This window comes from Malurus melanocephalus, unplaced genomic scaffold, assembly GCF_030028575.1.
Source record: "Malurus melanocephalus ecotype Western Australia unplaced genomic scaffold, MMel_1.1 scaffold_274, whole genome shotgun sequence".
Taxonomy (NCBI): domain Eukaryota; kingdom Metazoa; phylum Chordata; class Aves; order Passeriformes; family Maluridae; genus Malurus; species Malurus melanocephalus.
In genome coordinates this window covers 855,083-882,822 of record NW_026623506.1, presented here as the reverse complement: position 1 = coordinate 882,822, position 27,740 = coordinate 855,083, and the positions used below count along the sequence as shown (strand labels likewise).

Below are 27,740 nucleotides of genomic sequence, written 5' to 3'. Positions count from 1 at the left end.
CCAGGGGAGCCCTGGCAYTCAGCAATGGTGTGTCCTATATAAAACATTTTATTGTGACCTTGCTCAGATTTATTACCAAGCTCCAGCAATGAAAAATCTATCACATTCCTGTAGTAATGGACATATTGGAGTGAGTCCAGAGGAGAACCATGAAGATGCTCAGAGGGCTGGAGCACCACTGTGGAGACAGGCTGAGAGAGCAGGGGATGTTCAGCCTGGTGCAGAGAAGGCTCCAGGGAGATCTTGAAACAAATTCCAGTTCCTAAAAGGGCTCCACGAGAGCTGGAGAGGGACTTCAGACAAGGCCATGGCATGACAGGACAAGAGGGAATGGCTTTAAATTGAGAGTAGGTTCACTTTAGATACTGGGAAGAAATTCTTTATTGTGAGGATCGTGAGGCACTGAAAAAGGGTGCCCAGAGAGGCTGTGGATGTCACATCACTGAAAGGGATCCTGTTCAAGGTCAGGCTGGATGGTGCTCTGAGCATCCTGCTCTAGGGGAAGGTGTCCCTGCCCATGGTGAGGCATTGGAAGTAAATGCTCTTTAGGGTCCCTTCCAACCCAGACCATTCCATGATTTTATGTAACTGGTTAGCCTGCAGCTAAGTACCCTTCCAGTCAGGACAACCTCAGTAAGACTGAAGTTATGAATACCATTTTCTTAAGAAATATTTGTTGATTTTGAGCTATTTAAAGAGTTGAGATATAAATACTGAAGCAASTTATCTTCAAGGCTCTTTCCAACCCAAACTGTTCTGATTCCATTAATGGTATGAAATGTGGGACGCATTCCTGTCGAGTGTACGTTGTGGCCACCAACCACTCACGACATCTACCAGAAAACTAACCTGTCCCAAAACGAATCCTTGGCTATTGCGTGAGGTAAAACCCTGATGTGGGAGCTGGATTTTCCCTGGATTTGTGAGCGGAGCGGGCCGGTTAGCGTAGGTGGAGGGAGATGCTGTGAGGGCAGCGGTGCCCTCAGCGTGAGGGAAGCTGCGCCCAGGCCCTCACAGGAGCGCAGGACGCTTCTGTCTCCTCCTGCGGCACCGACGGACGCTCCCGTACGAACAGCACCGTCCNCGCTCCCGTACGAACAGCACCGTCCCGGCTGTAGCACCGACGGGCGCTCCCGTACGAACAGCACCATCCCGGCTGCGGCACCGACGGGCGCTCCCGTACGAACAGCACCGTCCCGGGCTCTCCCGGCTGTAGCACCGACGGACGCTCCCGTACGAACAGAACCGTCCCGGGCTCTCCCGGCTGCGGCACTGACGGACGCTCCCGCACGAACAGCACCGTCCCGGCTGCAGCACCGACGGGCGCTCCCGCACGAACAGCACCGTCCCGGGCTCTCCCGGCTGCAGCACCGACGGACGCTCCCGTACGAACAGCACCGTCCCGGACTCTCCCGGCTGCGGCAGCGCCCTGAGCGCGCCTGCGCTCCCCGCGGGAGGACGGGCTGCGCCTGCGCTGGGGCCGCGGCCGGGCCGGCACCGGGGCCATGTTCGGCGCTGCCGCCGCCCGCCTCAGCCATGTCCGGCGGGCCGCGCCGTGCGGGCTCAGCCGAGCCGGGCTGGGAGCGGCCGCGGGCCGATGGCGGTGCGGCTCTGCCTGCCCCGGGGCGGCTGCTGTGGGGCGGCTCCGGAGACAGCTGCTGGCAGCCCGTGGCAGCCCGTGCTCCCCCGCCGACCCGCCCCTTCTGCGCCCTCGACCTCCCGTGTCGGTGGCGAGTGAGGGACCAGCAGCCCGGGCAGGACGTGTGGGCTCGGAGAGACGCTCCAGCGCGGCTGGGAACRCCGGAGCTTGGCTGCAGTGGGCGGGCAGTGCAAAGCAAATGCCGGAATGGTTCTAAAAGGTATGATTTGMGGTTATCATTTCCMYTTACGTTTTCAGTGTTGTGCKTACGGCRTGTGTTSTAGTGCAACACTTAAGCTGGTGTGYTTTGTTAWTTTTTTTTTAAGTCGTTAARTGGAATARTTGTTGAAGGTGGTTAGAGAAGGGTTTTATCCATTGCCTTGGCGAAAACCGAGTGGGTTTGGAAATGTCRTTTTGCCTGGTCTGTGATTCCGGAGGGACCTGTTTGTGCTGTGTGTTGGTAACTTGGAGCTCTCTGGGACCAGGAAACTCCCAAAGCCGGTCAGGGCGGAGGAGGAAGCGAAAGAAAACAKGGGTGGTTAACTCAGAAATAAAATAGCAAAAATCCTTTCTTCWTTCTTCCTTGYTGGGYTAAGCKCAGAGACCTGRCACAAACAGAGARCAGTGTGTTTGCTGTTACACATACMGATATATGTGTATTTACAGTGCAGAGTCTGCAATACTCGGTCTCTCGGTCGCGGTGGATTACCAGGTGTGGTCCTTAGCCCAAGAAGCCAGATCTGGTGTTAGTAAATGCTGTGATTATGTTTTGTTTAGTAACCTGTCATTTAAGATGTCAAAGCTGCCAGAAGCCAGGAGAAAAATGTAGAGAACTCAACCCTTAAGCAATCCCTGGCTGACCCGCCAGGATGTCGCAAGCACTACAGTCAGCTCCTTGTCCCAGGCTTCCTTGTGAGGGCTCCACAGCCGTGTCTGGTCACGAATTTCCTTTGTAAATATGTTTCTGCATAAACATTAGAACTACTTCTTCTTAGCCATGGTTGTTTGTTTGGTTTTTTTGGGGTTTTTTTGTTTTGTTTTTTTTTTTGCGTTGAAGTGATGTTTCTGCATTTGCCTTTTCCACGAATTTACTGCTGGATGGGGCAGTAAATAAATGTCAGATAATGCACTTCTGACAGAGGACAGTCTGTGTATGTTGCCACATGTCCATAGGTCCATAATCACTGGTGATTGTCCTCAATTAAGTTTTTTTTTTCCCCACCATTTTGTTTGCAAATAGAGTMTATTTTTGGTTATSTAAATATTAATGGTTTATTTGAAARTGTTGATGTCTTAATTACATTAGTTAATTGCATTAGTCAAAGACATTTTCTCAGCAAYTGCACTAACATCTTTTTTAATTAAGTGTTGCCTGAATAAGTTGATATAATTCACATWTCTGTATGCTAAATCAGATTGTCCATATTTGTTTTATATAGGCAATGTTCAGTAACTACCAGTGACTTGATTTCACRTGAAAATTCTTCTTTTCTAGTTCTGTGCAACATCCACACTGCTGGCCTCAGGAACAGGAATCTAGAAGCTGGAATGATTCAGATTCTTTGGTGTTGGAYGAATATCAATGTGGCCATTTACACCACTGGCTGGAGAGGTAAGCAATAAATGTGAATTTTCTTTAAATCTCCACTTTGCTGCACTCTTCTTTAGGACTCCAAGAAAAGCTTGGCCATTTTTAGGTTGTCTTTTCTTATAATACAGTAGCAGAGAGTTAGGAGATGATACCTGTGTCATGCCTAAACCATCCAGTTTGTCTAATTTAAATACATGGCATAGTATTAGCAAGTGTTTCAAATGAAAGGGAGAAATGCTATGCACTGAGGCAGTTGGTTAARCCCTTTATTGCTGAGGTCTTCAATATTAGTGTAGAATTCCCAGTGAAGCCATGTGCTGTTACTTTCATACTTGGCCTTTATGTATCTTTCTGTGTCAGTGTGGGCAGACCATCTTTGTCCCTTTACTTCACAGTGCACTCAGTATATTCAGCTCTACTGCAGTTTTTAGAGCACACCTTTTTTTCTTCCTACAGTCYATTAGTGAGGACAATTTGAGATGAGATAGAATCTTATATGTAGGTAATTCTAGGAATAATTTGCTTGGCTTCTAATTCTAAAGACCTAAGGTAGAGGAAGTGGTTGAGACTGGCATCTTWTAGTCTGATAGCAAAGGTGAAAAGGAGTGTTGAGATATGTGTAGAAAACTGAACAGAATGTAAGAGGAAGTATTTTACTGATTTTTTTTTAATATAATTCATAMATTTCTGAGTATTACAGTGTATGGAAATTGTTTTAATTTTTGACACATTTAATATTGCTTCATTAATAATGAATATTTTGAAGAGCTTAGGAAAGGCTTTGTATTCAGGAGGGTTTTCTGTGTCTTAGATGTGGTCTTAAAAATGTTGACAGTATGGCCTGAGTGTGAGACTTAAGTGGCTGTGTGGCAGTGTTTTATGTTTCTCTTTTGCTGAGTGGATATGTTCCTTTTCAGTGTGGAATCTTTGCCCTGTGTTAAAATGACATTGTCAGTAATTTCATCAGTTGATGTGAAACCATTTAGGAAAGTAAGACTGTAAGCTAAATCTGCTTCAGTATGCTAAATGTTGAGGTATTAAAATTGACAGAAGCAGACAGTGTGAAGGTGACTTTGAGCTGAAATAGAGAAGGTACATGCCCATGGTTTTACAGCTGCGGAGCTGATTTTGTCCACTATTGATGTTTCTGTTCATTAAATGTATTACAAGCAACAAACATTTATATTGAATTCCCATTATTTTCTAGCTCTGCAACACCAGAACATTCTAGGCCTCTTTCCAGTTGYCCCAGCTGGGAAGGTAGAATTGAAGAAGGCAAAACACTGAGGACATCAAATAAAAAAACGGCAAAGTAGGTATTGAACTATTACTGGTTATTGTTGCATTGRTTTTAGCAATAGCCATGTGGTGATCTCTGACTACTTTATATGCATGAATGAAAATTTGAGACACAGACAGGCTGAAGGAAGCCTTATGGAGGCAGTAGCACTGAGAAGTTTGATCTCAAAAGCTACTTGTGTGATTATTTGAGATTCAGATTTGATTGACACACTTTCAACTTTCGCTTCTGTGAACTAGTGAGATGTGTGCACAGTCACTAGTCTGTCAGAAAAAGAATACACGGCAGTTCTAGAACGTGTGTTTATATCATTTTCTGTAAAACTATTAAGGTTATTTTCAACTTAATTCTAATTTTTATTTCCAAATTCTGTTTCAAGCTACTCTGGTAACCCAGCTGAAATGGAAACTGATGAAGTCGTCCTGAGAAGGAGACAAAAGCAGATTAATTTTGGAAAGAATACCCTTGCATATGACAGATACATTAAAGAAGTTCCAAGGTAAGTTGCACTGTGCTGCAGATTTCCAAATGAACTCTTATTTGTTCCTGGTGTGTGTGTGTGTGTGTGTGTGTAGAGCAGCACACAGCCTTAGTTTATTTCAAACTCTTCTGTGGTTTTTATTGCTGAGCATGACATCATATGGTGTGCAGTATCTCTTTGGATAATTCAAATCAGCTGTCCCAGCAGTTTTCTGTCTCAACTCAGTACTCACCCTCAACTTAGTCTGTGGGATGGAGCAGGGCTGAGTGGGGAAAAGAGAAGGCCTTGAAGCTGTGCAAGCACTGCTCAGCAATGACTGAGAGTCAGTGTATTATCAGCATTGTTTTAGCTATAAATGCAAAACACAGCACTGCAGGGACTGCTGTGAAGGAAGTTAACTCCATCCCAGCCATAGTCAGTACAATACTAAATAAAAGAAGCTGCATTTCACTCAGGAAAAGTAAAGTATAAGGAACTGGGGTTAGGATACTACTGAAGGAGTAWGAGTTATGCTTCTGTTTCATATTTGTCCATGGGCAGTAGGGGCCTGCTTTTGGCAGCTGTCAGAGTGCTGGACTGGATGAGCCTCCAGTCTGACTCAGCATGTTATGSTTAGTTGTTGCTTTTGTATTCTATTTTTGATAATGTCTTACAATATACACATTTCAGTTAATTGTTTAAAAATATGAACACTTTATTTATCAGACCACTGATGCCTGCRTGATTGATGAGCTAAGGATTTTTTTTTAAGGAAAAAGCCCCCTTGTTCTGAAATAATATACCTTACTGTGTTTTTACAGGAATCAGCGAATTCCAGGAGTTCATCCTAGAACTCCCAACAAGTTTAAGAAGTACAGCCGTAGATCCTGGGACCAGCAGATCAGGCTGTGGAAGATAGCACTGCATGCCTGGGATCCTCCTACTGAAGAAACCTGGGATCTGCAGCCAGTGTGTGTATATGGGTGAATTMAGTCAGGGCTGAAGGAATTAAGGAGGGCTCTGTATTTCCTTTAGGGCATTCCCGACTGGGAGAAAAAAGATCAGGCTCAGAAATGGGAGTCTCCTTGAATATTTTGTTTTCCATTTGAATTCTGTTAGTCTTCAAGATATTCCAGTTATTTAGTTTAAATTAATCTGCAATCAGGCATTATGGGGAGGAAGGCATTTGGTCTGCCTGAAATGCATTCCCTTCCCCTTTCTATTCACATTGGTGGGTACAACATAACATTGCTTTCCTAGAAAATGAGAGGCTTGAGCAGAAATTCGGTGATTTCTGTTCCTTAACTTTGATAACTTTCCATCTTTTCCTGATTTCAGTGGAATCACGTCTCCTAGTTAGGCAGTGTAACAATATGTTCAAGGGTTTGAGATGCTTAAGAACATAAGAGACTTCTGTGCTCTCTTGAGGAGAGTGGGAACTATGTTCAAGGAGGAAATATTTTTACCTTTTCAGAACTTTGAATTTCTGTAACAAAGCTAGCTCAGCTAATTGATGCTACCTCATACTTTACTAGATTTGGACTAGTCAATTGGGAGGAAAAGAGTGAATGGAATTTTTTTAGCTCTGTAACTGCACTGTGTAAATAGTTCTACCTGGGTTGTAATTGACCTGTGGTAGAAGTTGCAGGTTTTACACCATTTGGATGTCACAGGAGATGAACTGTTAATTATTACTGCAGTTTAACTGCATTCTGCTTGGAGCACTAAGCCAGATGGGTGGTTTTTTAAACTTTTTTCCCTCCTGTTTCTAGGAGTACAGAACTTTCAGGTAGTTCCCAGGAATGTTTGTGCAAAGATGAGGATGTTTCTGGGTCCTTTGTGTTTGACAAAAAGAAGAGAAATGAATGTGAAGATGAATTCAGGCGGACTGACTACACACCTGAGAGGTATGAGGGAAAACTTCTGTGCTTAACCTAGGGAAGTAATTCAGTACATGTCAGTGCTGTCAGTTTTTTTGTGGTGAATATTTAGTGGAAGGACAGTTAATAGCTTTGCAGTTTGGCACTTTTGCTGTTGAATGTAACCCATCAGTGGTACAGAGCATTAAATGTGGGAAAATTACCAGCAGAAATTACATGATTTAATAGAAGGAAATGCRATKATTTTTCAGCTTCCCTGTTCATACAGTGGACTACTGAGGTTTCTGTAACTATTGCTCGAATGTCCTGAAAGTAGGGGTGCTTTTTCAAAAGCAGGAGTCCCCATCCTTAGTACTATTGTGCCTGTCTGCAGAACAGCTGGGAGAATGAAGTGACATTCCTTTCTCTGTTTACTGAAATATCTTGTCCTGGGTGGATGTGTTTGGAGCCCAAAATGTTTCTGCTTCCAAAATGTGAGCCATTTGCTCTGTGTTCATCTATGTGACTAAAGAATCATATCTCAGAAGAAGACTTCCTCAGTACCACATGCCATTATTTAGCAAAACTCTGATAAACATTTAGACATAGATAAAAAACGTTATGTGTGTAAAATCTGTGTCTTATTTTTGTAGTTCCAGTTCTCCTGATTCTTCTCCAGTATGGAAACGCAGAAAAAGAAACAATTCTGACTCCTCTGTGGTTTCAGAGGGCAAAAACCATTATCTGCAGATGTACCACACACTGGAAAGGTATGAAATGATTCTCCATATGGGCATTCATTGATATTATGAACTAACTTTTGGAATATGACTGGTATTTTTCCCTTCATTTGTTGATAGCTTTWATTTTATCTAGATATGTGTGCACTTTAATGAGGAAAAGAAATCATGTCAGAATAATTGTGCTGTGGATAGCAAGTGTATTTACCATGGTCCAGTGCAAAGTGTCAGAAGACACAGCACAGGTTGTTTTGTGTGTGTCAGTTTAGGCAGCACTAAGGGTTTTGGCCATGTAGACATTTCACACTAATCATTGTAAAAATGTTTATACAGGTGTGGTTTCTTCTCTCTGCTTAGCCCCCTTCAGAAAAATTAAGAGGAACTATGTTACCAAAGTATGTGGATTCAGACCTTTTCATTTTCTTTCCAGCCTTACTGACTCAGGACATCAGGATGCTTTTTCAAAGTGCTCAGAGTGGGAAGCCTTTGGTGAAAAAGATGAAGTAATGACAGTACAACAAAGTATAGGAATAACAAGGTAAACACCCCAGTGATTATGATTCTGTTTGTTGCTAAATGCTGTAACGGTGTCCTTTTCTTTTTAATCTTTTTCTTCACTGGTTAATACTACTTTTTTTACCTTCTTATATTTCCTCCAACATGTGGTATGTTGGGTTGTTATTTCTGTTCTTTGAGTTTACTTGGCTTTTTTCCAGTCTGTCTCTTCATCTGTTGCTTTCTGCTGCATCTTCTATCCCAGGTAACTCTGTAAAATGATGAACCCCTCTTTGCCTTATGGAAAGAATTGGAAGTTTGCCTCTCATTTCCTCAGCCTAAGAGCTGGAAGCTTCCTCTCTGTCTCCCTAGAGATTAAGTTGTTTTGTAGCTGACAACAATGGTAGTTATTTGTTTTTATGCAGTGACCCAGTTCCCGCCAGTTGTTCTTCAGGATGGAACAATCCAAAACAGAAGAAATCCAGTTTCTGCCTGCCTGAGAGCAAAACTTGCAGAGATGCAGACTGCAAGCTGGAAAGGTATCAAGTGCAGCTCATCAGTTGGGGTTTGAGGGGTATTTTTGAATATTAACTTAGAAGCTTAGTTGTTTTCTTGCTGTAACCTAACACATGCTTTTATTATAAACATTGATTTTTACTTTTTTTTAACTATTCTTTTTAGAGTTGTGTTGGGCAGTATTTATATATTGTKTGGTAAAATTCTGTCCTTATGTTCTCGTGTTACAGTCTGTGTTAATGTAAATGGATTGTAGCTGGTTTTAGTATTTAAAAGTTATCATCATAAAGCCACTTAGTTTTAGGGGGTTTTTTTTTGTTTGTTTGTAGGCTTAAACTTTGTAGCAGTTTGTGGGAAGGACATCAGCCAGAATACCCTGACAGAGGATGGGGAAGTGCAAATGCTGAAGATACAACACTGAGGAAAAAAATCTAAATACCAAGGTGACTGGCACTGTGACTTGTGCTGACTAYTTACATGACCTGTTCTGTTTCAGTAGACCATCCACAGTATCATTCCACAGAATCCAACTGTTCCGTTTAGGCAGATAAAAGTTTCTCTTTTGTTCCCTTATTTTATTAGTGTTTTGTCCCATTCTCTTGCACTTAATACATCATCTTAATTAAAAGATCTAATGCTTTAGACTTAGTAAATTGAAATTTTTACCTGTCTGGCAGAAAATGTGTTTTTATCACTTAAATGAAAAGTCCCGGGTTTTTAATAATTTCAGTAGCACTTTTTCTGCCTCGTAATATTTTTATGTTGAAGTCACAACTTGGCATTTGCAGCAGATTTTAGGGAAAATGTTCTCTCAGACTGTAGATTCCTGTGGTGCATTAATAGGATGGGTGGTAATCTGGGTCAAAGAGGTTTTATGAGCAGGTAGTCTTTTCTAATTGGATTGTCCTTTGATGCAGGCTCTGAAACATGGACTAGGATATAAATGTCTGTTAAACAGTGATCTTTGACTGTTTTGCATTATAAAACTCATTAAGAATATGGCCAAAAACTAGTTTTACCACTTAGATTTTGGATTATAGCAGTATGAGGAAAAGTCAGCTAGAGCTTTAAAAAGTATTATGCTGACGGAATTTTTCTTTTGACTTTATTGATTTTTAATTTAAATTCTTTGAGCATGAATAAGATTTAATGTGTATTCAYTTTTCTAAAGTGCTAATTCAATATTTGAAAATATCTAGTCTCTCTTTGTATATAGAAATATTGAAGAAGGAATTTTTCCTGTGACAGAAAAAGACTTGAAGAAYAAAGATGTAGTCTGAGATCAGCGGATCAAGTCTTGGAAAACTGGTGCTGTCATGTAGGATCTGCACTGAAAAAGGAGGAGATTTACAGTCAGCACATGTGCAATCAACATAAGGTGAAATTATTCAGGTAAAAGAAGCATCTCTACATCCCAGTTAATAGCCTTTCTGCAGATGGTTCATGCTTAACTGCTTTGCAGTGGTCTTTGTTGTAAATAAGGTTATATTAAGGAATGTATATATTCAGTGGGCTTGTAATTACTCATTCTAGTTGAAAAAAAAAWGTCTGTTAGATGTAAAATGTATAAAGTGAATTAAATAGCTTCTTTATKGAGCTACACATTGGTTTTCTGGGATGGAAAGATCAGTATTTAGAGAGACATTGACTTTAACCTTGGCTTTTACATGCGATGAGCTCTAGCTTTCAAATRACAGGAACTTTATTTGTGGAAGTTTAATCTGGCTTGAAAAAYAGATAGTGGGTTACATGGTAGAATTCCATACTACCTTCCTTTTGCTAAAAGAAAWTTTCTGTCTTAAACAGGAGTAAATATGAATTTGGTCGTTTTCTAGACAAAAACTTASTCAATAGGGAATTTAAGGTATGGCAGAAATTTGTTAATTAGAATTAAGATTAAASTATTTTATGAATTAATAATGACATTTACATGAAAATGATGTGAGGGTTTGGGGAAAATAGGCTCAGATGCTTCCTCTTCTCTTTGACAAATACTTTMGGAATGCAGGGTATCTAGTACTGTATTTTTTCAGTAATTTATATTCTCAAAATACACTAACACCTTCTTTAGTATGCACAATATGGATTTCTCCTTTACATTGTGGTATAAGCTCACCGTATGCAGTGCGCTCTTCCATTACTGCTACTGTAACACCACAGCTTAAAAGAGGAAATGTTTTGCTGTTAATGCCTGGATATAGCACATTTATAAAACACTGTTATCTACTTTTTTTTTTTTTTAGGTTTCTCCAGATCTTTATAAGGATAGATTGTTTTCTGCAAGCTGTGTCTCAGGTGTAAAACTTCAGATTTAATGAAGTCTGTGCTGCAATGACAATGGATGTTCCTTAAAGCTTTTGTGAGGACATTTTTTTGCTGTGCCTGCCTTGGCAGGTGACATGTGCATTATATTGCAAAGCYTCTTCAGGTGATGGAGCCTGCCATTCCCTCTGGAGATCTTGTTCCTCAGAATGTGCTGATGTTTCTCCAGTGAACTGGTCCAGTATTGAGTCAAACTRAAGAATGCCATCCCTCAAACCAAGGAACCTCCTCTGCTCCACTGGACCAGAATTGGATATCCAGCCTGAAGAACTGTTTCAAAAGAATGTAGATAATTTCAGCCTTTCTCCAGTCATTAAAGACAAGCTGTTCATAGCTTTTGGATTGGGTGATCACCCATTTGGCCTATTTATTGTTCTTTGAGATGTGTTAAGCTGGCATTTGCCTAAGCCAGGTAAGAGAAAAGAATGGAAAGGTAGATGGTTTATCAAAATAAGATCSTTTTCTTGAAGGGGCTGAGTGACTGTTAGAATAGCAGCACAGCTTCAGTCTCTGAATTTTTCTTCTATATGTGTTGCAGCCTGAGCCAGAGAGCCTGTCTACTGTTAAAGAGTAGGAGAAGATGCATTCAGTGCCTGTTGTTCATACAACTATTGGGGATGGATAGCATTTTTTGCAGGTGTGGAGCTGCTCTTGTCCAGGCTAAGGGTTGTGAAGGTGTTGGGATAGGCTCTCCCTTGTTTTACTCTTCTAGCATTACGTGCAGAAGTTTGAAGCGAGAGCTGTGGCTACAGTGGTTTAGACTAAATTTGTGTGCCAGTTACAAGAACTTTTCAGTCCTTATGGCATTTTATGTACCGTGTACTGGGATACCAATGTCTGCTAGAGCTGGGAGTTGGCTCTGCAGGAGTTTGGTTTTGYTTTTCACCACAGCCTTGCTGTGGGGCTGGCAGTACCCAGGGCCAAGAGCCCATTGTGCTGCTGATTTGGAAGTAAGCTGCTTCCCCAGGAACTACTCTCACTCCAAAAMTGTTATTTCCAGGCATGCTCAGGCATTTTTCTCAACACAAGAGTGTATCAGTCACACACCACAAAGCACTGAGTGTGTACAAGGGACACATCTGTACAGCACTTTTCTAAGAAGTAATATTTAGTACCTTGTTCCAGTGTGCATGCTTTAATGTGATTTATGATGATTGTAAATAAGGGAATGTGTTACATTTTTGACAATTTGCCTTTATGCCGAAGAATTAAAAACTTTTAAAATCATTGTTAGTCTGCTTTTGCAGTTGTGTTGTCAGTTTGCTTATAAAAGGAATATGTAGGTTCAGTAGTCCATTTTTGTTTGAGTATTGCTTTTGCTTTTCTAGCCCTTGCTAAAAGGGGAAAGGAGGAGTCTTCACAGATTAAATTAGACTCTTGAAGGCAGTTTACAATTTGAGTTGTGTCCAGCCCCTCAGTTTGAGTTTAGGGTATTGTAACTTAGTGGAAGGGAGCATCTGAGGGCCCAGCACCCATTCTGCCATGGAAAGGTGTCCTGCTGAGAAGATGGAACTGCTAGGTCAGAGTAATAGGCTGTCATGAAATACTTAAACTCATCTTAAATATTTAATGTGTATTAAGAGCCCTTAAGCTTTTGCCTGTGATCAGGGCCTGCAGTGGATTTATGGACACATCCATAGGATTTGTAATTCAGCAGTCTTTAAAAGTTCTTTRTATTTCTTGGTTGAAGATACTTAGACTAGACATAGCCTAACCAATCTGCGTGTGGCAGTTAAATTTTGGGCAGATTTATTCCCTAATCCAGATTCTGTATGCTTGGACAAACTATGGTAGCAAAAGGGAAGGAATGAAACAGCAGATGAGATTTGAGGTCTGCTGAAGTAATTTCATGCAGTGCTGTTTTCACTGGATGTAGAATCATCTTGTGTTCTAATTAGTAACCTCRTTAGTCTAAACACAGCAGTGAAAACTGGAATGCAGCCTGTCTGTGCACTTGTTTGCCTGTGCAAGGCTGTCTGACACAGTTTGCAACTGAGATAAGCGAAGCRGAAGTCTGGCACTCCACCCCCAGTTTTTCCTTTAATTTTACCCAACTTAATTAAATCTCCGCATGAATCTCTGCTCAGTTTATAATTAAGACAAAATATACCCTGAACTTAGGCAGACTGGTTTCAGTTTTTCCCTAAAAATGATGAGTATCTCCTGTTTGTATGCTTCCATTAAGAGAATCTCCTTACAGATGATACATTCTGTGCTTGTGGAAACTTCACTGGCAGTTCTGAAATACCATGGGTTGTGTGTACTGTTTTTTATTTGTAAAACTCCTTTGAGGTCACAGCTGAAGATMTCTCCTCCCCTTAAATTCCCACCATGGTGTGAAACCTCTTTTCTGGAGGACTTTAGTTGTTGACAAGGACAGAAAGATGCGATGCAGCTGTAATCCCTGAGCTGTTTATTTTGATAAACAGATAGTTCTGCTGGATAAACTGAATTTAATTTGTGCAATGTTACGCTAAAAGTACTGCATGGCTTCCAGGCTGTGGCTGTCGTCTGTCTGGCTTGTTTGGATGTGTTCAGGTAAACTGGAACAGCGTGTTTATCTCAGAGCCAGGCTGAAGGGAGGGGCATTTGTGCATGTTTTGAACCTCTGCTGTACTTCAGGCATGACCTTGATTGAGGAACACAGTTCTGTTTTCCATAGTAGTGTGTGGGAAAGGAGAGGTGCCAGCAGAGCAGACTTCTCTATAGGAACATGGATTCATGCAGGTGCCACATAGAAGATACGTGAATTTGTACAAATTACAGTAAGTCTTGGCAACAGGAAAGGAATTTGCAAGGTAAATAACTTCAAGCATAGGAAGGCTATTAAACCCAAACAGCACCTGTCACTCTGCTTAGAAAATCTCTCCAAAACCATTGCTGTGCTTCAATAGTTGCTTTCGTGTTTTAAGCTGATTAAAAAAACCCCACCAAATAACTTTTTGCTTGCTACTTCTGCCATCTSTTTTACCAGATGCASTACCTGGGGACATGGTTTAGTGTTGGACTTAGCAGTGCCTGGTTAATAATGGTTGGATTTTATGATCTTAGTGGGCTCTTCCAACCTTAATAAACCTGTGATTCTAAGGCTTTTTCAACCTTGGTGATCCTGTAAGGCCAGACGAAAACCATTGCTCTGAAGTGTCTTACCATTCTTCAGGCTGCAAAGGGCTGCAAAGGTATTTTCGTTTAAAGCTGTGTTCCGTTTCATGTGTTACCCAGGCTGTTTCTAAATTACTGTTACAAAATGTGAGTGTATGCCCAATAGCAGGATGAAGGGGATCTCATTGTGTACTCACGTGCAGTTAAAAATCCCAGAAAGCTCCACTTACCAAGGCAGAGCCACCTCGTGGCTTACCCAACCGTCTTTACCATTAATATGAAATTAAATGCCTTGTCATTGTGAAATTTATCTGGAAACATCTGGAGTGGGGTTTGAACTGGCCCTTTAAATACCCTGTGCCCTTCATGGACTGAGGAGCCGGACCGCTGACCGCCATCCTTCATATTTAAATCGCGGGAATTGACATTTTTCCTTTTGTTTGTGCTGGTTTCTTTCCTGTTGTCTCACGTGGGCCGCGCTGCCCCCGCGCGCCAAAACGGCTCGCGGCCGCGCTCGATTCTCCCGCCAACACGCCCCGGGGGCGGGGCCGGGCGGAGCGGGCTGAACCATTACCCTGGCGAGGGGGTGGTGTGCGTGTGCGGGAGCGTGGAAGGGCGCGGGGTGGCGGCTGCGCCTTCTCGCTTGTCCCCCCTCCGCACCTGTCCCCGTGGAGGCGCCCCGCGGAGAGGCGGGGCGGGCGGTGTCGCTCAGCGCCGGCGGGAGATGCGAAGGGGCTGAGCGGGAACACGGCAGCGCTCCCTCACTGCTCTCCTGGGCTCTGCCTCACCGCCCGCCTCTGCTCCGCTCACCTGCCCGGCTCTCCTTCACCGCCCGCTCTGGCACTCCGCGCCTGACTGTGCCTCCAGCTCTCCCTTCCGAGCACACCCCGCGCCATGTCCTTCCGCCAGCGGAGCCCGCACGGCAGCACGAAGAGCAGGTAGGGCCGCCAGGCTGGGGCGAGGGTGGTGGCCCTCGTTTCCCCCCACTCCCCGACCTTCGTTTCCCCCCGCTCCCCAACCCTCGTCCCCCCCGGCCTTCGTTCCCCGCCGTCCCACGGGCGGAGTTCTGTGAGGGAGTGGGGGGGTGGGGGRGGTGCAGAGCCCCCTCAGAGGGCCCGCCGCGAGTGGTGTCGCCTCGCTGCGTTGGTGGGACTAAAATTAGTAAATAACCGCGCTATCTGAAGCAGGTTAAAGCATTAAAGCCCAGCGGGGTGCTCACCTCGTGTGTCGCTGTGTTCGTCCCCAGCCCGCAGCACCCCCCGCGCTGGGCCCAGGCGCGGAAACGCGGCGCCGATGGGAGGCTGCGGAGGCAGAGCGAGGCCGAACCCGCCGTGTTTGAGGAGAACGAGCCCAGGCCTGAGGACAGCCGGCTGGACAGGTGAGCACTGGGGACAATGGTAGCGGCTCCCTTGCTCTTTTGTTCACCAGGAGGTGATGAACTGACCGTTCTACTCASTTTTCCAAGCCCTGCCTGTTTTTTCGTCATTCACCAGTCACGGGAGGGAAAAGGATMGAGTGCAATGCTCTTATATTGGAATCAGTTCTTAAGAGTCAACGTTTTTCGTTCTTCTTGAAATACATTCTTGATAATTTCTGTTCTATTTCATGCTGGTTTATTGCCATTTATCAAGAAGTAGTACTGTACAGGCCAGTTACRTTTGTAAATACAGGTTTACAAACCATTGTGCTAAAATTACAAGAAATTATAAAAACTCAATTCTTAGAAATCATCTGTTTTATGTTTTTGAGGGAAACAGGCCACCTCGAGAAGTTACATTGTATTTCAGCACATTTGTGTGTGGATCCAGTTTTGAGGTCACCCCATGATGTTCACGTTGCTGTTTGCTGCCTTCCGTGTTTCCCAGCACAGCTAGACTTAAATATTTTATATCACATTTACAGTCTGAGCTGTTCATACCACAATCTCTTTAGTCACTTTAATTGGTGGATGGGTGTTGTGGCCACAGCCCWGTTGATTGAATCACAGTTTCTAATCTAAAATAGGGTGGGTTGTGCYCTGTAAGTACCCATTTTCTTTTGCTGACAGCAAGTAGAGAACACATTGATCAGTGGCTCAGATTATGCTATCCGAAGTAGCTTAAACTAATTTCAGGAAGCATGGTTGAATACCAGTACAAGGGTGGAATATTCAGATTGTTTCATCAGTTTCAGTGTAAATAAGCTACACTTCTGTGTGTCTTCCAGTATTGAATTATGCAGGCATGTTTCCTGGGTTCAGTTTCAATTCAGCTATGACTGAAATTGTTCTTTTCCTGTGTTGAAACTACTTTTTGTTTATGCTAATCCAGCCATGTCAAATTAAAATTCTCAAAAGTAAAGAAATTCAGGATGGAGGCTGGGTCATCTCTATAATTACAGCACAGGTGCAGATTCACCAAGCATGAAAAGATACATCACTGGGTTGAGGAAAAAGCTAAGGAGTTGGGACTGACTGGGATTCTCCTGTTTGCTCTCTGCYGYAGKAGAACAATAATTGARCATGGCCTGTATTYKCTRCAAAATCAGAAAYCTGTATAAGGAAAAGTTAAAAATCCTTGAAGCTTAAACAGATCTTTGCCGAGTGAGCTGTAGTGTTTGCTGTGGATTTTTAATTTTGCCAGGCTGGTAACTGGGTTTCATTTAAAAAGAATATATCATTTGAATTTAACAAAACATTCAAAGTTGTGCAAACCAGTTTGGAAGCAGGGAGGAAGCTGTAGCTGCTTTTTGTGCAGATGGATCTAATTCCCTGACATGTTTGCACAGAACCCTGGAAAGTCTCCAGAGCATTTCCAGATCTACTGAAAAAGCTGTGCTCTGTAGGATACAGTATTGAGTTTGTCATCAGGAGGACAGGCAGAGGAAGTACTGAATAATCTGAATGCAGACAGCTGTAGATGGCTGGGAAGGRATATGAGCTTACTCTCCTGCAAGARTCTGAACTTACTTGGTGATGCTAGTGGTGCAGTAAAGTTGTGAAACTAGTTTGCAAAATCATAGTAAATTTCCATTTCTCAGATAAAATAGGACTTTTTTGTGCCTTTGCCTTCTCTACTAGGTATATTTTCACARGGAGAAACTCCTGGTGCTATAATGTAATTTTAATTAATTAGCWTTGCAACTTAATACTGTGTTCTACCTTGTATCTCTTATACAGCTAATGAGTGTGCAGTCATGAAAGAATAATTGCTAAGTCATTTAGAGGAATGAAAACAAGTGAGTAAATGAGTAAAKCTGGTATTTCACATACCATTTTCTGAATGACACAAGCTGGAAGTTACTGAAAGTATAGACTGGATTAACAAGCTACAGTGGTATGTTTCTAGAAGTACTTATATCAATTCTAAGAAAATACAACACAGACCATACAACCTCCAGGTGGAACTTGCAACTGATGCTTAATTTTACAATGATGAAATTTTAATAGAACACAGGATTTCCACAACCGTTTTTAATAGTTTAAATAAATTTGTTAAAGGCATCAAGCTGTGAGTGGGGGAGATAAATACAGTAAACCRAAATTTTAACACAGAGCCTTAATTTTTTTTTCTTTCTAGCTTTACAACACCAGAAGGCCCTGGACCCCTTTCCCGATGTTCAGACTGGGGAACTGCAGTGGAAGAAGATGAAATGAGGACCAGTGTTAACAGAGAAATTGCAAGGTACCCCTGAGTGTTTAGGATTAAGTGGGGAAAGGAAGGGAAATATAAGTTGTCTTGTAGAATCTGTTTTGACTTGTATTTTTGACTTCACTGTTGTAGTAAAATCAGGCCAACCTTATCCTCTTGTCTGCTGCTTTTAGATCAGCATTCCTACAGGAATGTCATGGGATATTCTCTGGAAATTGGATGTATATCCCTAAATATCTCCCTTTTGAAATAAACTTTTCCTGAACCTCTTAGATTCAAATACTCTCACTAATGACTATTCTTTAAAAATACTATTCTTTAATAGACTATATTGCTTTAAAAAGTTCTTTTAGGCAAAACAGGAAAAGAAACTCCTTGTACTTTTCTTGTTTTTTTAAGGGAAAAGTGAAACATCCATTTCATAGTGAAAAACCCTTTGTAGTGTCTGGGGTGCTGCTGCTTCTGATTCAACTGGGAGCTGTGACAGTGCTTAATGTGCTCTTTGTTTACATACATTCTTAATACTATTTTCAATTCTTACAGATACAGAAGAAAACTCCTGATAAACGAATTTTCAAGAGAAAGGAAGTCCTCCTCAGGAAGGTAGGGTAAATTTCTAGCTTAGCTGGGGAAAATACTGAAAACAGGTCTGAGTTTTCACATGTTCAATGTTGCTTCTTAAAACATGCTGTTTAAAATAGTTCATCCAACTGTTACGACACCATAGTTTAGTAACACCCTGAGCATTTGTTTGAAAAGTTTTAACATGTTTATTTCTAGTCTTCTACCAGTGGGTTGAATATCACTTGTTTTCTAGTAGTCCCAAACCTATGATTTTTTTTTTTCTTTAGTTCCGATTCAAAGGAGTCCACGGTGACAGTAGAACTTGAGACAGATGAGGTGGTTTTGATGAGAAGACAAAAACAGATAAACTACGGAAAAAACATGATTGCATATGATAGATACATTAAAGAAGTTCCTAGGTAAGCTGCTTGACTTTCTRGAARACTAAATATCCAACTGCAAGTSATACCTGTTCTTCATAAGCACAYTGAAGTRYTAAACTTGGTATYCAATACACATTCAAATWGCAGGCATTTACAMATTAAACTTTTAAGACATTTTTGAACTGTTAAGTCACACTAACAATCAACTGAGATGTGGTTGTTTTTTTTTTCATGAGTCAGTATTTAAGCAATGCCTCACTGCAGAAATGGAAATGAAAGTTCTTTTGGTTGTACTTGTCAACAAGAGGAAATGAAACTGCTTTTTRCAGTCAGTTTTCTCGTGAGTTAGCTACCAAAGTGGGCTACAGTTGCTATTGAGTTGGAAATGAGGTTTTCAGACCTATGAATGATCATCTTCTTTTATTWTTTTATTTGACTTGAAGTCAGAAAAGCTAAATTCATATGGAGCTGACAAACCTGCTTGAGTGCTAGAATTGCACATTAGCCTTTTCTCATGAACAGCAAAATCAGTTAACATTTAAAGCTAAGTTATRTATGTGTGAATGAATCACTGATAATTTTTTCATATCTAATACCTGAACAGATGGCATCGTATACCAGGAGTTCATCCCAGAACTCCAAACAAATTTAAGAAGTACAGCCGTAGGTCATGGGACCAGCAAATTAAACTGTGGAAAGTTGCACTGCATTCCTGGGATCCACCTGCTGAAGAAGGATGTGATGTGCAAGACCTGTATGTACAGAGTATTCAAGATGCTTTTATRGAAATCATTATATAAAGTCCCATGTTTAAAAAAAATAAACACAACCCCCAGCATAGCTCTTTTTGAGACAGGCTAGTGAGGGCTGAATGTTTTCAGTAATTATTTGTCCACTAAATAGCTTAGTGCTATTTAGTTCCTTCTCAATCAAAATATCCAATAGCTTCCTGGACCTTGTTGATGGGAGTAGACTTGCCCAGTATCCTTGGGCATACATACATATTCCTCACATTTTTAATGGTGAAAGCAGAGCCAGTTCTGCAGTGCTTTATAAAAGAGAGCAGTCTTCAAATTATCTGGTAGGAGCAGTGCTGGAGAGTTCTCACTAATGACAGGTCTGAATCTGGAGCTTGGACCAATCCAGTGCGCAAGAACCTCCCTTACCCTTCTCATTTGCTAATCGTAGAACAGTGGTTATAAAATAAAATCAGTCTCAAGACACTGATTCAGTCCTTGGCCATTTTGGCTGTCCTGCAGTTCTGTTTGCTCTCCCCAGTTGGCCACCCCCCTGTCCCTGTGATCTCTGTGGGTCTCTCTGCTCTCCTTGGGCCATCATTTTCAGAACTGCGCAACAAAGTGTAGCTTAACACTAAAATATCATTTTTTTTATGCTGTATTCTTCTAAATGATTTTACAGTTGTCCTGTTGACCTTGGCGAGATGGAGACAGAATCTGTTGGAAGCAATTCTACTGAATCTCAAACAAGCTGTCAAGAAAATGTAAGCATATCTSTCATTTCAATAAATATTTGTTGATAATTGGTTCTTGGCTTAGAMTTATATTCAGAGTAGCCTGAATACATGACAAATTCCACCTTCTACTTTGTTTAGGGATTGTTTATAAAGCTGAGCAGTCTTYAAATTCAGGCATTTTTCAGCTATAGGTGTTATCTGTCTGTAGTCTTTGGTTTTGAGAATTAGAACTTAAATTATCATCTCAGATGAAAAATATCCCATTTTTTCCTAGCCTACAAAAGAAAATTTATCAGTTGAAAGCAAACCAGTTATGAACTGTAACATATAATTGAAGTATTACTTTAGATTTCAATATCTGGTGTTAAAATTAAGTGGACTTTTCTTGTCACACGGAAGTAAAATTCTTTTTTTATCCAGAAAGCMCTTGGTACAGCTAAGCAGATCTTTTGTTACTGGCTCTGTTTTTCTAATGAATATTAAATCTGTATAATGTTTTAATGTTTGCATATATGTGTCCTTAAAACACTTCCAGGAAATCTTCAAATATGGTTGAATGAGCAGAAGCCTACACATAAATTTCTTTATTCTTAAGACTAACCTTGGGTTTTTGTATGGCCTTTAAAGCGTTTGTAATTCTTCAATATAGCGTGGTCTAAATAAATTACAGAAGTTAATTGAATTACTTGCACTAATAACCTCTACTAACTAGTAATTGCTAATTGCTTTTGTCTTCCAGGATACTGGTTCCAGCACTCCCACCAAAGTTAGACAYGTTGACTACCAGGCAGAAGGTGAATTTGACTTGGAAGTGTGTTTGAGTGAGCCACAGAAAGAATTTGATACTGTGAGTTAAATAGTCTGGTGCAAACTGTTTTAGAGAGAGTTTCTTTTAAATTTGAGAGGCTAGCATGATCCATAACCTGTTAATAGTAAGAAATCTTAAGCAAAGTTGAAGACTGTTCTCAAAGTTGTGGTTGGTCTAGATATTCTCCAGACCAGACTTATGTAAAATTGCAATTAAGTTGTGTGACTTCTTGTTAACTTTTAATTTATGTATATCAGATTGTTTTTATAAAACTTTTCAGTAGGAAAACTAGCCAAAGGCAGTGCTATCCTCTAGTAATTATAAATAGTACAGCATGATCACACCGATTTCCCCCCACTCTCTCCTCCACTGTGAACTTGATTTCAGTTGTCCACCTGGAAATCAAGAGCCAAGTAGGGCAATATTTTTTATGTTATCTTGCTTTTACATCTGGCTCTTCTAAAAGACCTGACTTGAAGAAATGCACCACGTGGCTGATTGGTACAAATAAATGCCATCTACTGCAGTGACTGTAAGATTAACTACCTTACCTTAAAAAAAMCCCACTTTATTTGCAAAGATCTTTCAGAAACAATTGAAAATTAAATAGCCTCAAGAAACCGGGGGTCCATATGATAAAGTCTATGCAATAATGGTTTTTTATTCGCAGTAGCCTGTATTTGAAATTTGTAAAATAGTCATCAGTCATTTATTAATGCAGTTAAGAAAACAGTGTAATGGGAAAGTGCTTGATTCTTTTAATTTGCTGRTTTTAAATGTGAAACTGTTGTAAATGATAACAACTGTACAGATTTTCTGCTGAGAGCAGTTCATGTTTCTGTTGCTTTTGCGTGGGCTGTTGCTGGAAAATAAACAGAACTGCGTTTACTTTTACATATGACTCTTCATTTCCTGCTAGCAGTGCTCTGTGGATAATGAAATGCAGAGAAATACTGAAAGCCAAGTGTCTGTTGATGCTAAGCCAGGATATATCTGTGTTAGCACCACTCTCTGACTTTGAGGGAGACCTTAAAACCTTGCCCACTGGAGTGAACTTGAGACAGTTTAGTTTAGTAGATGTCCATCARCTGGCTGCCAAGTTCTGTTCTCTARGAAAARCTGCTAAAAGAGCTGGGTGAACACTTCTTTACTAACAGGATATCTTTTACAGTCATCTCACCTAGTTTTATCTCTAAAATTGAATTTCTGGGTGTTGATGTTACACCACTTAAACTCATCATCACAAGGGAGTATTTTAGCTAGTAATATTGCTTACAGCTTTCTAATTTGTTAGGCACTCTTGAAACCAGGTAGTTTGATCTGATGAGGAAACTTCCAAGAGGAAGCAATGGCATTGGGGTAAGGTTGGTGCTAAGCTCTGATGTTAAGGAGACAGCCTTTCTAGCATGTATTTTTCCAGAGAAGGCAGGAAAATGGCAGTTGTTYTCTACCTGGGCTAAGTCACCTCTATCCTCCCCAGACTGCTTTTCTCATGTCACATTTTCTGTCCCTGGTTGTTCTTAAGTATTTTTGGTGTGTCAATCTTTTCCTGAGTATCAGAACTGCCAGTAGAATTGGTTTTTTAAAAGTTTTTCTGTCCTGCTGTAGCTACCCAAACAGGTTGGATCAGTGGGATATTCAGGAGATGGTTTAGAAGCTTCTGAAAAGTGAGGTTACCTACACCTGTTTTTGACATAAGGAAGCAYATGGGTTGGGACAATCTCTCAAGCACAAATGCAGGCTGGAGGATGAAMAGATAGAAAGCAGCCCTGAGGAGGACTTGGGCATGTTGGTGGGTGGATGAGAAACTTAAAGTGATCAGCCATGTGCACTCACAGCCCAGAAAGGCAGCTGTGTCCTGGGCTGCAGCAAGAGCAGGGGGGCCACCAGGGAAAGGGAGGGGACTCTGCCCCTCTACTCTGCTCTGGTGAGACTCCACCTTGAGTGCTGCATCCAGCTCTGGGGTGAATGTGGAGAAAACACGGTGAAGAACACTAATACCTGTGCAGTGTAGAAAGATACCAGACAAACAACTGGGATGTACTTTTCTGTTACAATGGAGCACAKGACAATTCTTTGACAAATGTCTTGAGATACTTTTAAATTTCTACAGAGTAACTACTCAGTGGTTAGTCCATAATCTCCTGTATAATTTGAGGCAAATCCAACTAACTTGCTACTGCTCAGACGAGGTTCTCAGCACAGGCCTTGGGGTATGACCCTCTTGCATTRCCTGTGCCCTGCCCTCTGAGCTGTGCCTCCTGAACATGACCTCAACCCTGCTGAGATGGGAGTTGCTTCTCACTGTTCTGCATTCACTCTGTTCCATCTCTGCTCTATCCTGTTACCTTGCAGTGTGGTTTGTCACTTCTGCTTCAGACTGTGAGATTCTATGTCACTGGGTTTTTTTTTTGCTAGTTTATCCCTTATTTTCCTGTGGTGTGCTCCAGCTTGTTTATGGATAACTTAATTCTGTTGGTGTTGTTAAAAGGAACATGAGGTGCTATTCAGCTTTCAGTTTGGTGTTATGCAGCACACTTACCCAGGAACCAGGTGGGAATGATCCAGTTTAGAAATGTAGCTGGTCTCTGTTCAGTAGCTGTTTGTGAAACAGGCTCAGATTTGTTACTTTTTCCTGAAGGAGCTGGCCACCCACAGTACTGTCTTCAACCCTACAAATTATTCCACTTTGCCTCAATTATTTAGAGAACTTAGTTTTTGTGGTTGTATTAAAAGAAAGCACTCGTTATCTGAATTTGGAGGTTTTTCCAAAAGTACTGAATACCGAATTGGAAAATAACCTGCGTTGGGGTGTTTTTTGTGATAGAATTAAGCCCTCTAGTGGTTAAATGTGGGCTAACCCCATCCATTTACRGCAGTATCTGGTAATAGAGAAATCTTATGGAAAAACAATATCCATATGTTCATTTGTGCATAGTTACATGCAGTGGAGTTTGCTTCACATGGAGAACAGGCAAGTACTGCTGTCAAATTTTAGTCTTATTAGGTTAAATTCCTCTAAAAATAAAACTAAGCAGGTTGTTCTGTAGGCAGCAGAACCTGTCAACTCTGCTTTTTATAGACCTGTGCCTTCTGTTTTGTGTTTCTCTTACTCCCTTCACACCAAGCCCTGTCCCCTTTCAGCACCCTCCTGCCATGCCTGGCTGACAGCAGTCATGGCTATGGCTAATTTAAAGCTCCATCTGTTTTGGCTGGGCCATTGGTACACGTGTGTGGGTAGAGTGGCGAGCAGAACATTGAAGAGCTGAGCTGTCCCAGCTTGTCCTTCACTTGGGCAATAATTGAATCTTCCTTCATTATTCAGCTGTTGTCACATAAGCCTTAAGGGAATATATTTACCTTTCTGTTCAGTACCTGGACAGCCAGTTCAAAAATTAGAAGGGGGGCAGGACAGAGATATTTGAAAAAGACTTGCCAGTGCAACAATTTAAACCTTTAAGTAAGCTGAGCTAAAACCAGCTTCCTCCCATGAATCCATTTTTTTTTTTTTAAGTCCAAAATGCCATTCAAATAACTTTTTGTTCATGCAAGTATTTACTGAAKTTATTTTCAGGATTATCTGTTTTATTGTGTTCCTAATGTAGATAGGAGCATATGTAGAGCAACTCTGGATGCCTCAGTATGGATCTGTGTGTAAACCTGGAGGATTAGGCACTTTAWCAAAACTGGCTGGTAAAAGACTCCTTTAAAAGAATTTTGACTTTACTGGAAGTTCTTGCTCTTCTGTGTTTTCTTCTTCTATGTGATATCTTATATATGTGAGAAGATTGGTTGTTAGCTGTTGAATACTAGGTTGAGTACTTCCTGGCGACTAGGGATAATTTTGCCAAAATATTATATAAATAGTTAAGAGATTGAAATTACTTTGTGAAGTGTCAAAAATCCATTTTACTTTCAAGGAAAATAGTGTAGTTAGAATGTAATAGATACATTTTAGTTAGGAGAGAAAGTGGTAATGCTGAACAGAATTTGCTCTAGTTGTGTAGTATTTAGTTTTGTAGCGTTGGGTAATACCTAAATACAAAACATGCAAGGAACCAAGATTTAGCATCTGCCTCTGCTGGCCTCCCCTGTATTTTTTGATTACCAGTCCTGTTCACTCTCTGAGCTTGTCACTTGCATCTTGGATTGTGTTTAAGCACAAGAGAAAACTAACTTACAAAAAAAAATTGTTGATTCGTACACTTGAGAAATAACTTCGTTTTTTGAGTGGAARTTTGGGACTTATTTTGTGGGTTAAAGTGGGGCCCTGCTGTCTGTGTTGGGACTTTTCTATCYATCCACTTTTCTATTGAGAAAGTTTCTGGGAGGTACAGGCATGGCTCTAATTATTAGCAAAAACAACGTTCCCTTTTGTGTTTCTTTAGGCGCTATTCCATTTCTGCTGAGAAAACTTTTTTTTTTTCAGAAATATGAGTGCCATATAGAGATGAAGATTTGCGCCTGCTCTTTCATTCCACTTTCATGTGCTGGAATCAAAGATACTTTGGAGCACTGCAGAGGGCAGTAAAAGTGCATGTTTAATTACAGGCACACAAAAGGGAGCTCTGAGTTGCTTTACATTCGTTGTAAATGCCAGGAATCTAATTATACTTACTGATTCTGACCTCAGGAGCAACCCATAGTCCCAATAAAGCCCCTTCAAGTCTGTCATCTTTCACTGTTCTTTCCATTTCCAGTTTCACTTGATCTTAAGCCCATTATTACAAGGAATGGAAGATAATAGTAACTTAACAGCAGACAGAGGAAAAATGGACTTCAGGGGGGAGAAAAAGTCCTCCTGACAGACAGTACGAGGCTGTTTGCATTTAAAATCCTTGGTGATCTACAGTGGAAGTATCTGAAAATGCTTATTTAAATTGTTTAGACTTCACTTTTATGAAGAACAGAGAACTATTTTTTTTCCTGAGAAGTTGAGATTTTCCAGGGACAATAAATTTCAAGATTTTATCCACAGCTGACTAGTTGCAGAATATTCCTGAACATTGAATCCAAATTCCTTGACATGTGTTAGAAAGTGTTTGTCTCATAGACCTACTAAGTCTGAGTTAAAATAWAAAGCTAAAGCTTGTAGTTGGACTGTTGGATGTGAAATCGTAGCAGGGAATTAGCAGCAACTGAAAGTACCTTGTTGGTGAAATTACCATGTGTGTRCACAGAGGAAAAAACATCAGAAAAAAGGAATAGAGAGGCAGTCTCACCTAGAGACTGCTCATAGCCTGAGCAGCTGAATATTGTATTGCAAGGATATGGCAGAGCTAGAATTCATAGGTATATCAGGAATAAATTGTCATTTTGGTGGGCCCCTGCACTACAGCACATATCTTGAATTAAAGAAGAAGRAAAATTAAACCAGCCAGGCTTATCTGGAAGCAGACTCATGCCTCAATATGCTGCTAGAATTTCTGGAACAATGTACTGCAAAGATAAGACTAGTAAGAAATGTGCAGTATTGATTAACAAAGAATGGCCTTACAACACTTAGAAGAATTTGATACTAAGTCTAGTGACCTGTCAATTAAAAAAAAWAGTAAACTACTGTTTTTCTGACATTTGATCTTAAAACTCCTTYCTCTCATTCTTACAGAGAAACTAAATTGGCAGCAACAATCTTGATGCTAGACCAAGTGTAAGGCACAGATGTGAGGCTTTACCTGATTCTTAATCTATTTTTAATGGAATTCTGACCATTCTTTAGARTACTTATAAAGAAACATTTTGACTTGGTCATGTTCTCCTAATAGCAAATACAAGTACATCAATTATTGGAATGAAAATATATTTTATATATATATAATATTTAAAAACTCTTCTGAATTCTTGGCTGAAGTGCTTCCAGTATGAGTGGATCCCATTATTTCTCTGAATAATAATGCCCTAGACTAAGTGAGACATTTTATTGTTTTACTATTTGGGACTGAAGGGCTGGATGGATGGAATTGCAGGTTTTGCAAATCATAATCTAGTCTTGTTGAAGTACTTGTGTTCAAGCAGGTGGTGAGCTCCTCGGAAAGTGTCTAGAAGTGGGCAGGGACGAATTTCTCATAGTGTAAAAAGTTTCTAAAGACCAAACTTCTGGTTTTAATGGAAGAAGCCAAGTTGTCACTGTGGGAAGCTCTCAGATCTTTGATGTGCCTGTTGTGGGACTCATCTCCCTGCAGGCTCTTACCTGTTCTTAGCTGGGGACYAGGGTCTCCTCATGGTCAGAAAATATTCTCAAAAAACCTTCTTGTATAAACATCACAAAGTCTGTGTTTTTACATTAGTAAATAAATTACTTTTGAGTGACGCTGAGACACTCCTGATAAACTCCACGGCAGATCTAACATGAACTTTTAAGCTCTAATTCAAAGGGATAATGTGGATTTGGGTAGCATGGAAGAGGATATATTTTGTCTGCCAGCACCAATCTGTTTCACTGGATCCACTGGTAGAATTTAGGTCCTTTGCTGGAATTCAGCATAAAGTATTTTGAGTTTTTTTTTTCTTTAGTATTAATGCAGTATTTTTAAAAGTTAGGAGAACTCATATCTAAGAACACCAAGACCTGAAAATGTGACTTCTTTCACTCAAAAAAATGTGTTTTTTCTTGTTTTTGTAGCCTCTCTTGGTTTGCTGTGATGCATTCATAAGGGAAAAATACCAGCAACTTCATAAAAATGTGTTTTACAAATTAAAATGGGTATTGGTGGGAGGGGGAAAATACATTATTGCAGGTCAAATATGTCTGACTATTAAAAACAAAGTAGAACCCCTGCATGAACTTTGTAGTAAATCAACTAATATATTAAAGCTGAGAACACTGTTTTGCTTTCAGAGTCTTGCTACTGTGAGTTC

General features: G+C 40.9%; 2 protein-coding genes across 2 annotated transcripts; both read left to right on the top strand.

Annotated features, from left to right (window-relative positions):
• The first annotated feature begins 894 nt into the window (after positions 1–894).
• On the top strand, positions 895–9,043 carry LOC130579428 (uncharacterized). The gene is made up of 10 exons (XM_057376216.1): positions 895–1,859; positions 3,135–3,251; positions 4,438–4,542; positions 4,910–5,029; positions 5,812–5,961; positions 6,763–6,897; positions 7,503–7,619; positions 8,020–8,127; positions 8,510–8,623; positions 8,930–9,043. Exons 1-10 carry the CDS (start codon positions 895–897, stop codon positions 9,033–9,035), a joined length of 2,037 nt encoding a protein of 678 aa, XP_057232199.1. The 3' UTR covers positions 9,036–9,043.
• Positions 9,044–14,842: 5,799 nt separating this feature from the next.
• LOC130579434 (histone RNA hairpin-binding protein-like) lies at positions 14,843–21,762 on the top strand. Its single transcript, XM_057376227.1, has 8 exons — positions 14,843–14,962; positions 15,271–15,402; positions 17,582–17,686; positions 18,197–18,256; positions 18,505–18,636; positions 19,205–19,354; positions 20,020–20,101; positions 20,814–21,762. Exons 1-8 carry the CDS (start codon positions 14,919–14,921, stop codon positions 20,928–20,930), a joined length of 822 nt encoding a protein of 273 aa, XP_057232210.1. The 5' UTR covers positions 14,843–14,918; the 3' UTR covers positions 20,931–21,762.
• Positions 21,763–27,740: the final 5,978 nt, after the last annotated feature.